The sequence below is a fragment of the Ahaetulla prasina genome, chromosome 2 (assembly GCF_028640845.1).
Source record: "Ahaetulla prasina isolate Xishuangbanna chromosome 2, ASM2864084v1, whole genome shotgun sequence".
In the NCBI taxonomy this organism is placed as follows: domain Eukaryota; kingdom Metazoa; phylum Chordata; class Lepidosauria; order Squamata; family Colubridae; genus Ahaetulla; species Ahaetulla prasina.
In genome coordinates, this window is record NC_080540.1 from 187,515,327 (window position 1) to 187,531,025 (window position 15,699).

General features: G+C 39.8%; 1 protein-coding gene across 1 annotated transcript in view; it reads left to right on the forward strand.

The window, feature by feature from the left end:
* The window catches only part of LOC131190652 (alpha-2-macroglobulin-like protein 1), a 205,144-nt gene that overhangs the window by 11,057 nt on the left and 178,388 nt on the right, over positions 1-15,699 (forward strand). The window contains exons 4-6 of the mRNA XM_058167999.1: positions 202-254; positions 11,021-11,041; positions 15,469-15,634. Coding sequence (XP_058023982.1) covers positions 202-254; positions 11,021-11,041; positions 15,469-15,634 — 240 coding nt within the window. The remainder of the gene's footprint in view (positions 1-201; positions 255-11,020; positions 11,042-15,468; positions 15,635-15,699) is intronic.

Sequence of the window (15,699 nt, forward strand, 5' to 3'; positions counted from 1 at the left end):
TCACTTCAAGGTCTTACGCTGAATGTATTGTAGTATTTTTAATTCAGATCTCTATTTGTATTTATTTGCATATCCAAATATTTATTTGGATATTTATTTATTTTGAAATATTTTCAGTTCCACTTCACTCAACTTTGAGGGAAACTAGTTCTTAAGCAATCTTCCTAAGCAATAATAAAGTCCAACTTTTATGTTTTTCAGTAAAGTTTCGCATTGTGACGCTTGATGAAAAATTTCAAACCATTGAAGAAGCTGTAAGTATTACTCTCTTTTTAAAGAAAAATATAAATTCCTCCCCACCAAATATCAAAAGTCAGATTTGGACTTAGTACTGTTGAAAGAAAAATCCGGTTCAGTTACAAGCTGGGAGAGAGGTGCTGGAAATAAAGTGGAAGCTAAAAAGAAGGATTCCATTTATTGATAAGCAGAACTACAGGGTGCAGTTCTGGGACAGCTGACAAATTGGTTTGATGAGTGCAACGATTTTTATACAGTTTCTGAAATGCTGTAGAGGGTTGGGCAATGTAGTGAGCCTGATGTCTTTTACTATTCTAATGGTGGTGGGTTAATCCTATTATGTCCTAAAGGTATGTCCTGTTCCTAGAATTTGTGTGGGAAGATGTAAATTCTTAATCCCATCATCTGGACCTGAAGGTGTTTTGTTTATGAATAGGCTGGCTTGGATTTCTTAATGGGCACAAAATATCCATCTCTAAAGACTTCAGGCATCTGCAGGATGCTATTAAGAAAGACTGGGGCTGCTTTCTGCCTCTAAGAACATGTTTCTCCATTTCTCTTTTGGGGAAATATAATATTCTACCTTTTTTAATATTCCCCAAAATATTTCATTCTCTAGGGGGGTGGGCTTCCAACAGTATGCACATTGTTTCTTTTAAAAAAAATAGATTTTAAAAAATGGTCACATAGAAATACTTCGAACAAAAGCATAGTTTTTTCATGCTTTCATTTTAAACTGAGTACACAATTTCTAAAAATTGTATTTTTGAACCATTTTCCTCATTTCTTCATACTTTAAAAAATTGGTTGAAAGAGGAAAAGAATAAAAGCTCCATAGTTTGGCTGATGAAGATGCTGGCTCTGTTTCTTAAGCTGAGCTAGTGAGTGGAGTGATTCATATATGCCAACTGCTTGTAAGTCAAGCAAACTCAACTGCTTGTAAGTCAAGCAAACACAACTTAGTCAATTTAAGCAAAATATCTCTCACAAAATAGGGCTCATGAGAAACACTTCTGTGGAAGAAGCTTAAATTCAGGTCATTTGCTTTTAAAGGAAAGTCAGCAAATATTGGTCTAAGAATACTGAGAATAAGAAGCCAAGAGAGGAAGGAAAAAAGGAATCTGCAAAGGAAAAATGAGTTAGAGAATTCAGAAACAGTAAGGAAAGACCTGGTAAAAGAAAGTGACTGTGCATATGCAGATGCATGAAGCAGAAGAGGAGGAAGGCCAATGAGTCAAGAGAGGGCAGATCAATTTATTTTGTTGCTGAATCTAACATTAGACTGAGATGCAGAAACCTATGTTTGATGTGTAGCAGAAAAGAACAAGCAGAGATTGCCTTCCGAATGGCTTGAGGGTTAAAAAAAGGATGATATTGTTAATGCCTTCCCTCAAAATATATTACCTGAACCCTTTCTGTGCCAAACTGGTCATATGGATCAAACCCCTGGAGAAGGAATCTAGAGTAAACTGTCCCCTTTATCATCTTCTAACTCTAAGTTGCTGTTCAAGAGGAAACTAGAAAGAATGACTGAAATTAGTATATGTCCACTTAAACTGAGGGCCAAAAAAATCTCTACAGAGTTAATCACAACATCTTAGGAAAATAGTAGGTGATGAAAGATATTGTCAATGAAGACAGAAGAAGTACAGAAAAATTGTTGATGAGGTTTGTAAGCTGCTCAGAGTTGCTTGTTAATGACATGAGTGGCATCTAAGCTTAATAGATAAATAAAAAGTAGTCCTCAAAGACAGAAGAAGCTATGAGGAAATGTCAGGAAAGTAGAGGACAGACATTATAAAATAAACTGTATTATTGTGACTCAATATACAGAACTCAGGAGATAGAATACAGAATTTCACAACTTGATTTGAACCTCCTGTGAATAACAGGAGTTGGAAGGGACTTTGGAGGTCTTCTGGTACAACTTCCTGCTTGAGCAGAAGCCCCTATACCAGTGGTTTTAAACCTATTCTTCACCACCAATCCCCTTTAAATACCTTTTGTGGCCATGGACCATGGCCATAGATCCCCAAGACTTAACTCAAGATTGAAATCATAACATTTATTTATTTTATTTTATTTATTTATTTTGTCACAACAACATATGTAGGAATCATACAAAAGATTATATAGTATATAAACATATATGAGTAAATATAAGGAGGTATAAGCATATATATAGAAAGAAGAAAAGAAAAACAATAGGACAGGAACGGTAGCACGTTTGTGCGCTTATGCACGCCCCTTATGGTCCTCTTAGGAATGGGGTGAGGTCAATAGTAGAAAGTTTTTGGATAAAGCTTTTAGGATTATGGGAAGAGACCACAGAGTCAGGTAAAGTGTTCCAAGCACTGATGATTCTGTTACAGAAGTCATATTTTCTGCAATCTAGATTAAAGCGGTTGACATTAAGTTTAAATCTATTAGTTGCTCTAGTATTATTGCAATTAAAGCTGAAGTAGTCTTTAACCGGAAGGACATTACAATAGATGATTCTGTGAGTTAAGCTTAGGTCTTGTCGAAGGCGACGGAGTTCCAAGTTTTCTAAGCCTAGGATTTCAAGTCTGGTGGGATAAGGTATTTTGTTGTTTTCAGAGGAGTGGAGAACTCTTCTTGTAAAATATTTCTGGACACGTTCAATTGTATTGATGTCAGAGATGTGGTGAGGGTTCCAAACAGGCGAGCTGTATTCTAGAATTGGTCTAGCAAATGTTTTATATGCTCTGGTTAATAGTGTGGTGTTTTTGGAAAAGAAACTACGCAAGATTAGGTTTACAACTCTTAGAGCTTTTTTTGCTATGTAATTGCAGTGGGCTTTGGCACTTAGATCATTTGACATGAAAACTCCAAGGTCTTTAACGGGATGGGGGTCATCTGTAAGGTAATGTCCATCTAGTATGTACTTAGTTTTTGGGTTCTTTTTTCCTATATGTAAAACTGAGCATTTGCTGGTTGAAATTTGGAGCTGCCAATTTTTAGACCAAGCGGTTAGATGATCAAGGTCGTTTTGAATGATAGAAGTATTGTCTGTGATGTTAAATAGTTTGACATCATCAGCAAAGAGAACACAATTACTTGAGATATGGTCACAAAGATCATTAATGTATAGTATAAAGAGTGTTGGTCCAAGAACGCTGCCTTGAGGAACGCCACTCTTGACAGGAACAGGATTTGATAGAGCATTGCCAATTTTGACCACTTGTTGTCTGTTAGACAGAAAAGCAGATATCCATTTGTGGAGGGGTCCTGAGATGCCATAGGATATTAGTTTTAGGAGAAGTTTATTGTGTACTACTGAGTCGAAAGCTTTGCAGAAGTCTATGTAGATTGCATCTATTGATTTGCCTTGATCAAGATTTGAAGTCCATATGTTTTTGCAGTGCAGAAGTTGTAAGTTACATGATAATTTTTTTCTGAAACCAAATTGTTAGTTGGAGAGTAGGTTGTTTGTTTCTAAGTATGAGGTAATGGATTGGTTGATGATAGATTCCATGACTTTGCAGGTGACACAGCAAAGGGAGATTGGTCTGTAGTTTTCGACTAAGCTGGGGTCTCCTTTTTTGAAGATAGGGATGACTGTGGCTAGTGACCAAAGTTTGGGAAGAGAACTGGTAGTGAAAGCTTTTTCAAAGATAATACTTAGGGGTTCTGCTATATTAATGGAAAGTTTTTAATTTGCATTTCTTCAAGCATTCGTGGATCCCCTATGATGACATTCTGCCCCCCCCCAGGGTTCTATGGACCACAGGCTGAGAACCATGGTCCTATACCATTCTGGAAAAATGGTTTTCTAATCTATTCTGGAAAATCTCCAGTGATGGAGCACCCACAACTTCTGGAGGCAAGCTGTTCCAATGATTAATTGTTCTCACTATCAGGAAATTTCCCCTTAGCTCTAGGCTGGACCTCTCTTTAATAATCTTCTATTCCTTGTCCTGCCCTCAGCTGCTTCAGAGAATAGGTCAATTCTCTCTTCTCTGTTACAACTGCTCAAGTATTGGAAGACTGCTATCATGTCACTCCTAGTGTTTCTCATTGCAAGGCTAGACATACCTAATTTTTGCAACCGTTCATTGTACGCTTTAGCCCAAAGTTCCCCAATCTTTCCAGGTTGGTGGCCTGGAGGGGTAGAGGGGGAAAAGAGGGGATGGTTTTGTGGGAGGAGCAGCCATGTGTGCGTGTGTGTGTGAGCAGTGAATGCTTGAGTGAGTAGGGCTGAGAACAGAGAGTGCCTGTGACACTCCCGGTGTTGTGTCCCACTCCTCCTCTGACAGCCGGGTCTGGAAAGTCTGTATCAAGCGTGGCCATGAAGCCTCTGCAGCTTTGCCAAATTCCTGTCAGAGTTCTCAGGGCAGGCAGGAATCCAAGGTGTGACTTCAGCAACCAGATGAGACTTTGCCTGACCCAAGGAATGCCAAAAAGCAGATCCTTTATATAGGCCATGGGATGTGGCTCCATGACTCAGCACTTATCCAGGCCTGCCCCTCCCTTCCTTTTGCTGATGTCGCCTCTCCATTCTCTGGAAGCGGGGATCTGCCCACCTTTCGTCCTCCTGCTCAGCTGCCGGCAATTCTAGCTTGTGGCTGGCTTTGTGCTCACACGCTGTAGGAGGGAGGTTTGTTTGCTCAGTCTATCTGGGCATGGTGCCAGGGCCGGGGGCTGGAGGCATGCCAGGCCATTCTTCTTCACTATCAGTCTCTGGCTCAGATAGCAGGAGATGAGAGGGGCCCGGCTGAGGAAAGGAGGGCGGGCGAGTCACAACATCCGGAAGTGGGGCCACAAGCACCCATGATGCTCCCACAAGTGGGGCCACAAGTACCTGCACCATTCTCACAAGTGAAGCCCTGAGTGCGCACAATATTTGTGTGAATGGGGACATGAGCCCCTGTGACATTCGTGCATGTGCACACATCTACCAGCCACTCACATGGCCCAGTTGCGAATAGGCCATAGATTAGTAGTGGCCATGGCCCACAGATTGTGACTGTTGTGGCTCACCAGAGGCCAGCAGAGCTGGCAGCAGATTCAGCTGACAGTGAGGAGGTTGGAGAGGAACGTTGGCCAGTCTTGGAGTCTGGAGAAGGCTCAGACGATGGCTGAGTTGGAGGCAGAGAGGGGGCCAAAGCCATCTGGTAGTTCTTTGATGCCTCTGGAGTCCCCAGAGTCTGACATCAGCGAGGCAGAAGAACAGCGTGAACCTGTTCCCAGTGTGCGCATACATAGAGTTGCCAGGAGACAGGAATAATTAAGGAAACACTTGGGAGTAAGGTTTGGAAATGATTGGCCCCTCCCATAAGACATAAAACAGAAGCGAACAGGACGTAAGCTTTTGCAGGAATCAATTAGTTCATTTGCCTGATTCAAGGTTTGAAAAGACAATAACATACCGACTGAAGATAATTTGATTAGTGAAGTCTTGGAATGTGCAGAAATGGATAAACTTAACAAAGGAGATACAGGAGAAAGAGGAAACAGAATATTATATAGTGAGGGAGAAATGGTATGAATGGCGAGAGAGAGATAAAAGGCAAAGAAAGATCAAATAAGGGAAAAAAAGGAAAAAGCATTAATCTGTTGATTTAAGGGAATGGCATTAGTAGTAGAAACTATGTAAGAAGTAAATTAGAAGAAGTACATAGATTACTGTAAAATGGAATAATTAAGATACAAAATTGAAATGTTAATAAATGATGTACATAGGGATGAAATGCCTCTTTTTCTTCCCCGTCCCTCCAAGATGGTTCTGGTCCAAAGACACACACACCCCGACAGTGGTTTGTCTGGCTGGATTTTCATGAAGCTTGTCGGAGCTCACTGTTTTCCAGCCAGTATCGCTGCGACGTTTCTGGTTCCTCCCCACCCATATGAATTAAATACATTTGCCGGGGCTATGTTTGTGCTGTTTAATTTCTAAGGAAGCCTAGGTCAGAACAGGGACCTCTGCTTTAGTTTTCAAATCCCTAATCATCTCTTTTGCTCTTCTCTGTGCTCTTTCTAGAGCCTCAACATCTTTTTTGTATCATGGTGACCAGAACTGCATGCAGTATTCTTTGTGTGGTCTTACTAGTACAAGATCGCACCTGCCAATTCCTTCAGAACCCTGGAGATCAATCCATATAATACTGATGATGGATTGACTCATCTAGACTGGATAGGTGTTCTCTTACTATTTTCTTGTCTGTTTTGACTTGTATTCAAATTCTGTGTTCTGCGATACTGCTTTTGTCAGGTTGGACTATTTTTTTCCTTTTGTGTAAAGACAGATGCAAAGAATAAATTAAGCAGTTCCATTTTCTCCCTGCTATCCGTCACCTCCTTGTCATCTCCTGTTAGCTGACCAATCTTTCCTTGATTTTTTGCTTGTTTTTTACATGTTGAAAGAAACTTTTTAAAGTTATTTTTGGCATTTGTTGCAAGTTTTATTCATTTCTTGACTTCAATCTTGCATATTTGGACTATTTGGTGGTATTCTGTTTTAATTATGTAAATACTTTTCCATTTTTAAGAATTTTCCCTTTTTAGTTCTTAGGCAACCATGTTGCTAGATTTGGTAATCTAGCTGTCTCTTGTTTTTCTTTCTCAGTGATATTGTGCTAGACTGGGCTTTCATAATTTCATTTTTCAGAGTTTCCTAAGCTTCTTGAATTGTTTTCCCCTTTAGGATTTCCATCTGTAGATTCTTTCTTAAGGTCTAAGTTTGTTGAAGTTAGCTCTCTTAAGTCTAAGACAGTAGTGACTTTGCTTAATTATTTGTGCCTGTATTGGGTTGAATTCCAATATGACATGGTCAGTCTCTTCCAAAGTTCCTATTAGTAAGAATTAAGTCCAGTATAGCTGATCTTCTGATTCCATCCTCTAGCTTTTGGGTGACAAAGTTAGCTGCTAGATTCATGTAGAACCTGTTTGATCTCCCACTTGATGCAGAGTTTGTCTTCCAGTTAATGCCACATAAATATACAAATAGGATGAAGACTATTGCTAACATAGTGTAAGCCGCCCTGAGTCTTTGGAGAAGGGCGGGATATTTAGAGACTTTAATTATCATCCGCAATCCATACTATTTGCCTTGTGAATTTTCCTCATTTCTTCTAATTGCTGTTTATGTCCCACCACAAGCCTGTGTAAACAAGGCATTACGAACTCTAGCTGACCAAATCATGGAGGCTGAAGCCAAACACCCTGATTCACTGGCCATTGTTTTGGGAGATCTAAACAAGGCAGACTTAAGGCAAGAGCTACCAAAATACTTTCAGCATGTCAATTGTCCCACCAGAGGCAAGAATACTCTAGGCCATTGCTACGCAACACTAAAAGATGCTTATCGGTCTTTACCACGTACAGCTGTAGGACACTCTGATCATTGCATGATTCACCTTGTACCTGCTTACAGGCAAAGACTTAAAACCACAAAACCAGTGAAGATCTGGATGGAGGAGGCAAAATTAAAGCTGCAGGCATGTTTTGATTGCACTGATTGGAATATATTTGAAGATACCTCTGCAGACCTGGATGAACTCACAGATACTGTAACATCATATGTCAGCTTCTGTGAAGACCTATGTGTACCTACAAGGAACTTGCAAATATACAGTAACAACAAACCTTGGTTCACACCTAAACTTAAGCAGCTACAACATTCCAAAGAGGAAGCCTACAGAAAAGGTGATAAAATGCTGTACAATCAGGCCAGAAATGCACTAACAAGGGAGATCAGAGCAGCAAAAAGAAGCTACTCTGAAAAGCTAAAGAATCGGTTTTCACCAAATGAACCAGCAAACATGTGGAAAACTCTTAAAAATATCACCGGCTATGGCAAACCTCCTTCCCAGGCTGAAGGTAATCAACAACTGGCAGATGACCTGAATGAGTTTTACTGCAGGTTTGAAAGAAAACTACAGCACCTATCTCCACAACCCCCATCTTAGACACACCAATAACAGCCAAGCCTCCTACAACTGACCCCATTTCATTGGGTTCACAACCCCTAGTGATCACAGAAAAGGAAGTGCAGGACCTATTTCACAGATAAAAGCCAGGAAAAGCTCCAGGCCCAGACAAGATAACTCCTTCTTGCTTAAAAGTCTGTGCTGACCAATTGGCCCCCATTTTCACCCATATTTTCAATAAATCACTAGAGATGTGCTATGTTTCTTCTTGCTTCAAACGCTCTACAATCATCCCAGTGCCGAAGAAGCCCACCATCAAGGAACTGAATGACTACCGACCAGTTGCTTTAACATCTATAGTCATGAAAACCTTTGAAAGGCTAGTGCTTTCCTACTTGAAAACCATCACGGATCCGCTGTTAGACCCCTTGCAATTTGCATACCAAGCAAATAGATCAACAGATGATGCTGTTAATATGGCTCTGCACTACATCCTACAACATCTTGAGTCTCCAAAGACCTATGCAAGGGTCCTTTTTGTAGACTTTAGTTCAGCATTCAATACCATCATTCCAGACATTCTTCTAACTAAGCTAAACCAGCTACAGGTACCGTAACAGACTTGTAAGTGGATCACAAGCTTCCTAACAAACAGGAAGCAGCAGGTGAAGCTAAGCAAGATCACATCAAATACCTGTACAATTAGCACAGGGTCCCCCCCCAAGGCTGTGTGCTCTCCCCACTTCTCTTCTCTCTGTATACCAATGACTGCATCTCCAACGATCCATCTGTTAAGCTACTGAAGTTCGCAGATGACACAACAGTGATCGGTCTCATTCGAAACAATGACGAATCCACATATAGACAAGAGGTCGAACGACTAGCCTTGTGGTGCAACCAAAACAATCTGGAACTGAACACACTCACAACCATAGAAATGGTAGTAGACTTTAGGAGAAACCCTTCCATACTCCCACCTCTCACAATACTAGACAACACGGTATCAACAGTAGAAACCTTTAAATTTCTAGGTTCTATCATATCGCAAGATCTAAAATGGACATCTAACATCAAAAACATCATCAAAAAAGGACAACAAAGAATGTTCTTTCTGCGCCAACTCAGTAAGTTCAAACTGCCCAAGGAGCTGCTGATTCAGTTCTACAGAAGAATTATTGAGTCTGTCATTTGCACCTCTATAACTGTCTGGTTCGGTTCTGCAACGCAACAAGAAAGACACAGACTTCAAAGGATAATTAGAACTGCAGAAAAAAATAATTGCTACCAACCTACCTTCCATTGAGGACCTGTATACTGCACGAATCAAGAAGAGGGCCGTGAAAATATTTACAGATCCCGCACATCCAGGACATAAAGTGTTTCAACTCCTACCCTCAAAACGACACTATAGAGCACTGCACAACAGAACAACTAGACACAAGAACAGTTTTATTTGCTAAACAAATAATTCCCTCAACACTGTCAAACTATTTACTAAATCTGCACTACTATTAATCTTCTCATAGTTCCCATCACCAATCTCTTTCCACTTAGGACTGTTTGACTGTAACTTTGTTGCTGGCAATCCTTATGATTTATATTGATATACTGACCATCAATTGTGTTGTAAATGTTGTACCTTGATGAACTTATCTTTTCTTTTATGTACACTGAGAGCATATTCACCAAGACAAATTGTGTGTCCAATCACACTTGGCCAATAAAATTCTATTCTATATAAATGCAAATTTAAAAAATGCCACAGTAGTTATAGTCTTCGATTATTACTGTAGTTTGCTTCCTGCACACCTTAGCTAACTGATTAGCAAAAAGTTCATCTATTTTTTTTCCTTGGCTGTAGTATACACCTACGGCACTGTAGTTTCTTTTTATATTAACCAAAATGCATTCAAGAAGGTTTTCATTCTTGGTTTTGCATATGTTGTAGATTTGTAGTTATTTCTTACATATAATGCAACTCCATCTCCTCTTTTGTTAGGTCTGTTCTTTGAATAATTGAAATCCTTCCAGCAATACAAACCAGTCATGGGTTTCATTCCACCAAATTTTGGTAATGGAAACAATATTATCCCTCCCCTTTCATACTAGGACTTCAAGTTCACCCTGTTTGTTCTTCACACTTTGAGTGTTAGTATATAGCTATCCAAGTCCTTTTTGGCTGCTCCTGCATTTGCTGTCTCCTGTTTTATATCTGAATTCCCCTTTTTTCACATTACTTGATTGGTTGTATTGAGGCTTATACTTGGGATTAGGTCCTAAAGATTGGTCTATCTCCCCTACCAGATTTAGTGTAAAGTACTTTGGATAAGCCAAACCGGTTGTTTTCTAAACATGTTTTTTCTAGTTGTGAGATATAGTCCATCCCCTGCCAGAAGCCCTTCATGTAGGTAATTTAGACAATGGTCTAGGAATCCAAAGTTCTTTCACTGACACTATTCTTTTAGTCTTTATTTCTAAAATACTCCATTGCCTCATTGGATGTTGACCTTCTATTGGAACTATGGGTGAAAACATCACCTGTGTTCCTATCTCTTTCTGTTATCATTATTCTCTTTTTGTTAGCCATGATTCTTTAGCCGAGAAGATGCCCCAGGTATGACCCAAAGTGTGAAAGAGAATCAGTGGGCAATAGTCAACTGGCATCAGGGAACTCTTCTTCATCTCCTTATCCCCCTAGCAACAGTAATATAATTTTCCCACCCCACTATTATTCTACAATTATCTGCCCCTGCCTCTGCTCAGTTAAAAGATGGTGGGTTGCAATAGCTTCAGGATATAGCAGTGTATTTGCACATTATATGGGGTAGGAAAGAATGGAGGGAGCCCTGTTTGTTATGACTCTTGATTTATTTATTTTTTTTAATCATTTGCAGATCCCAATGATAAAGTTGGAGGTGAGTATCTGTTCATGTTGATATTTACATCCATTATTCAAGATCTTTAATTTATTGTTTGCTAGATTGCTTGTTTCAAATATGTGTGAGCCACCTACTAATACATGTCTAATTAACTGCTTTCTTTTCAATATGCAAGGGACAGCCTTTACCAGTTCTTAAACACAAAGGGGTAAGGGCAATTTGGTCTGGGGAATAAGCTTTTCTAGACAGAAGAGTTGTCATTTGGAATAATCATCTTTTGGGTCCCAATCCAGTGTACTGTATTCTCATAGTGGAGAGATCCAGAGTACCATCTCTCTGTTGGCTTACATAGAAGTAGATTCTACTTGGAAAAGGCAGTCCTGAACATTATAAGGGCTTAAGCTACCCTGTGTTTTAAGAGATTACCCCACATCTTGAACTGAGTCTTGAGGAATACTGCAACCAATATAATTCCCATACAAAATTCTGTAACACTATCTAGCACCAGTATGAAGTTGCATTCTATGCAGCTTCTAAATTATGCTCAAGGGTAGATTCACATAAAATTATAGCAGTCTAAGTTAACTCAGGGCTGATTTCCTCATCTTCTGACAGACCCTTCAAAGCTGCCCAAATCTTGGCAAATTCTCCACTGTTGTTTCAGCAACTGTTTTGAGTCCAGATCAACCTCCAGGTTATGTAGTACTACCCACCTACAATAAGGAATGCCTCTGAGATATCACTCTATATACTGTAAGAGCTTCAGTGGCACAGTGGTTAGAATGCAGTATTGCAGGCTAATTCTGCTGACTGCCAGGGGATTGATCCCACCAGCTGAAGGTTGACTCAGCCTTCCATCCTTCTGAGGTTAGTAAAATGATGACCCAGATTATACACACACACACACACACATATTGCTGATAAAGAAATAAAGGGAAACTGCTATAGATCTATTTCAAGCTTTTTAGCTAGCAATACTCTTACTCGGATTCGAACTTGGGCTGCCTCCATATTTGGCAGTTGTATTAACCTCTGAGCCATAAGTTCTCCTCCGTTTATCAGCTGAGCCAGGGGAGAGGTTTAAGTGTTTTTCTGTCCAAGCACCTGGTCTGTCCCAATGTGGGAGGGAGCATACTGCTTCCCTTTCGCCTTTCAGCTCCAATATACAGGATATATACCCTGTTTCTTCCAAAATAAGACATCCCCTGATAATAAGCCCAATCGGGCTTTTGAGTACATGGCAATAAGGCCAAGTGCTTATTTATACTTGTGTGTGTATGTGTGCGCGTGTGTGTATGTGGTAGAAATTATTCTGGAAACTAATATCTGGATATGCTAGAAAAATCAAGAAGGATATTTTAATTCCATGTTCTTTCTATGAGCCGTTTCTGTGAATTAAAAGAGATGTATTTATATATCATAATATTTATACATATTTATGAATATTTTCATTTATTTCCATTGGATATAATTGCATTAATAAATGATCCATAACAGTATCTCCCTTCATAAATATAGATATCCAACAAATGAAATACATAAATTTCTCCCAATTATCTGCTATTCTGAACTAAAAGCACTTCAGTTATCATTTGGATCCAACTTGTATTTGGCCAAAGGAGACATGAATGAAGTGGGCAAATACTGTATAAGTCGCATGCTTAATTTATCAAAATAGCAGGAAGGATGTCTGAGAAATTTTAGAATTATGATGTGTGGGGCAGGAATACTTACTTTTCTTCTTATCACAATCACCCAAATACTCCATCACCAAATGCTTGTGGGCACTCCATCACTGGAGGTTTTTAAGAAGAGACTAGACAGTCACTTGTCTGAAAAGGTATAGATTCTCCTGCTTGAACAGGGAGTTGGACTAGAAGATCTCCAAGGTCCCTTCTAGCTCTGTTCCGTTCCGTTCCGTTCCATTCCGTTCCATTCCATTCCATTCCATTTTCTCCACAAGACTCACATTTTCTTTTTAAGAGAAAACTTAATGGGCCTTGAGAAGAATTTTTTTTGAGAACCATGTCTAGAAGAAAAAGGCTAACATTTATCTACTTCATTTTTGTTGTCCTAAGGCATCTCTGATTTGATCCTCAGACCTCCTTACCATCCAGTAACATTCTTGAAGGTCTGCGGTTGTGAATAATAAAAATCCTATCACCTGCTTTGGTTTGTGTCCAGTAACTTGTATGTGTTGATGGGGTTTCTCTGGGTTTTTTAATTTCTTGTTTATTCTTTAATCTCTAAATCCAAATGTAGGCCTGTGTTGTGATATCAAAAATTAGCATTATAAAATGGAAGAACTTTGTTCTTTCCTTGTTGTTACTGCGAAGTGTCTGACCCATCACAACCTCATGGATAATGTTCCTCCAAGCCTTCCTGTCCTCTACCATCCTTTGGAGTCCATTTAAGCTCACGCCAACTGCTTCAGTGACTCCATCCAGCCACTGCATTCTCGGTCATCCCCTTCTTTTGCCCTCAATCTTTCCCAGCATTAGTCTCTTCTCCAGTGAGTCCTACCTTCTCATTAGGTAGCCAAAGTATTTGAGTTTCATCTTCAAGATCTGGCCTTCTAAAGAGCAGTCAGGGTTGATCTCCTCTAGGACTGACTGGTTTGATTGCCTTGCAGTCCAAGGGACTTGCAGGAAGGCCTCAATTCTTTCGTGCTCAGCCTTTCTCATGGTCCAACTTTCACAGCCATACATTGCCACTGGGAATACCATAGACTTGACTATATACACGTTTGTTGGCAGGGTGATGTCTCTGCTTTTTAGTATGCTGTCTAGATTTGCCATAGCTTTTCTCCTCAGGAGAAAGCGTATTTTAATTTCTTGAATGAAGTCCCCATCTGCAGTGATCTTGGAGCCCAGGAAAATAAAATCTGTCACTACCTCCATGTCTTCCCCATCTATTTGCCAGGAATTGAGAGGGTCAGATGCCATGATCTTTGTTTTCTTAATGTTGAGTTTCAAGCCAACTTTTGCACTCTCCTTCTTCACCTGCATCAAGAGGTTCTTTAGTTCCTCTTCACTTTCTGCCATTAAAGTGGTATCATCTGCATATCCGAGGTTGTTGATATTTCTCCCAGCAATCTTAATTCCAACTTTTGATTCATCTAGCCCCGCCTTTCTCATGATGTGCTCTGCATATAAGTTCAATAGGTAGGGTGATAGTATACAGCCTTGTCGGACTCCTTTCCCAATTTTGAACCAATCAGTGGTTCCGTGTCTCACTGTTGCTTCGTGACAAGCAAGCTTCTTACTCTTGTTTCTCAAGAGACAAATAAGATGGTCTGGTACTTCCATCTCTTTAAGAATTTGCCACAATTTGTTGTGATCCACACAATTAAAGGTTTTAGCATAGTCAATAAAGCAGATGTTTTTCTGGAACTCCCTAGCTTTCTCCATGATCCAGCATATGTTGGCAATTTGATCTCTAGTTTTTCTGCCTCTTCGAAATCCTGCCTGTACTTCTGGTAGTTCTCGATTCATAAACTGCTGGAGCTAGCTTGTAGGATTTTGAGCATAACCTTACTAGCATGTGAAATGAGTGCAATGGTGCGATAATTTGAACACTCTTTGGTATTGCCTTTCTTTGGAATTGGAATGTAAACTTACCTTTTTCAACCATGTGGCCACTGTTGTGTTTTTCAAATTTGCTGGCAAATTTACTGCATTGTCTTTTAAAATTTTGAATAGCTCAGCTGGAATACTGTCTCCTCCACTAGCTTTGTTGTTACTCAGATTTCCTAAGGCCCATTTGACTTTCACATTCTAGTATGTCTGACTCGAGGTCAGTGACCACCCCATGGTGGTTATCAGGGACGTTAAGCTCATTCTTGTATAATTCTTCTATGTAGTTTTGCCACCTCTTCTTAATCTCTTCTGCCTCTGTTAGGTCCCTGCCATTTTGGTTCTTTATCATGTCCACCTTTGCATGAAATGTTCCCTTTATATCTCCAATTTTCTTGAAAAGATCTCTGGTCCCTATTCTATTGTTTTCTTCTATTTCTTTCACTGTTCATTTAAGAAGGTATTCTTATCTCTTCTAGCTATTTTCTGGAATGCTGCATTCAATTGGGTGCATCTTTCTCTTTCTCCCTTGCCTTTTGCTTCCCTTCTTTCCTCAGTTATTTGCTAAGCTTCCAGAGACAGACATTTTGCTTTCTTGCATTTCTTTTTCTTCGGGATGGTTTTAGTTGCTACCTCTTGTACGATGTTGTGAACCTCCATCCATAGTTCTTCAGGCATTCTGTCTATCAGATCTAATTCCTTAAATCTATTTGTCACCTCTACTGTATATTCAAGTTCTTTCTTAACTTTCCTGATATTCTCGTCCAAGCTGTCTTCATCACATTGTCTCATATATCACCCTACAAACTTCATATATGTGATCCTGTGCTGGTGACTGCAGTCAAGCAAGGTCAAATAACCATTCTCCCCTCTAACTTCTGTGTGCAGGATCCTGACAAGAACCGAATTGCCCAGTGGGTGGATGTGAAGCCTTTTCATGGCATTCTGGATCTGCATTTCACTCTGGCCTCTGAAGCACCCCTGGGCACATACATCATTAAAATTGGACAGGAGGAGTTTGGAAACGAAAAAAAATTCACAGTGGAGGAATATGGTAAGATAAAGAAAGGGGGAAATTTAAGAAAATCTCAATTAAATGAACCTAACTTACCCATAAAA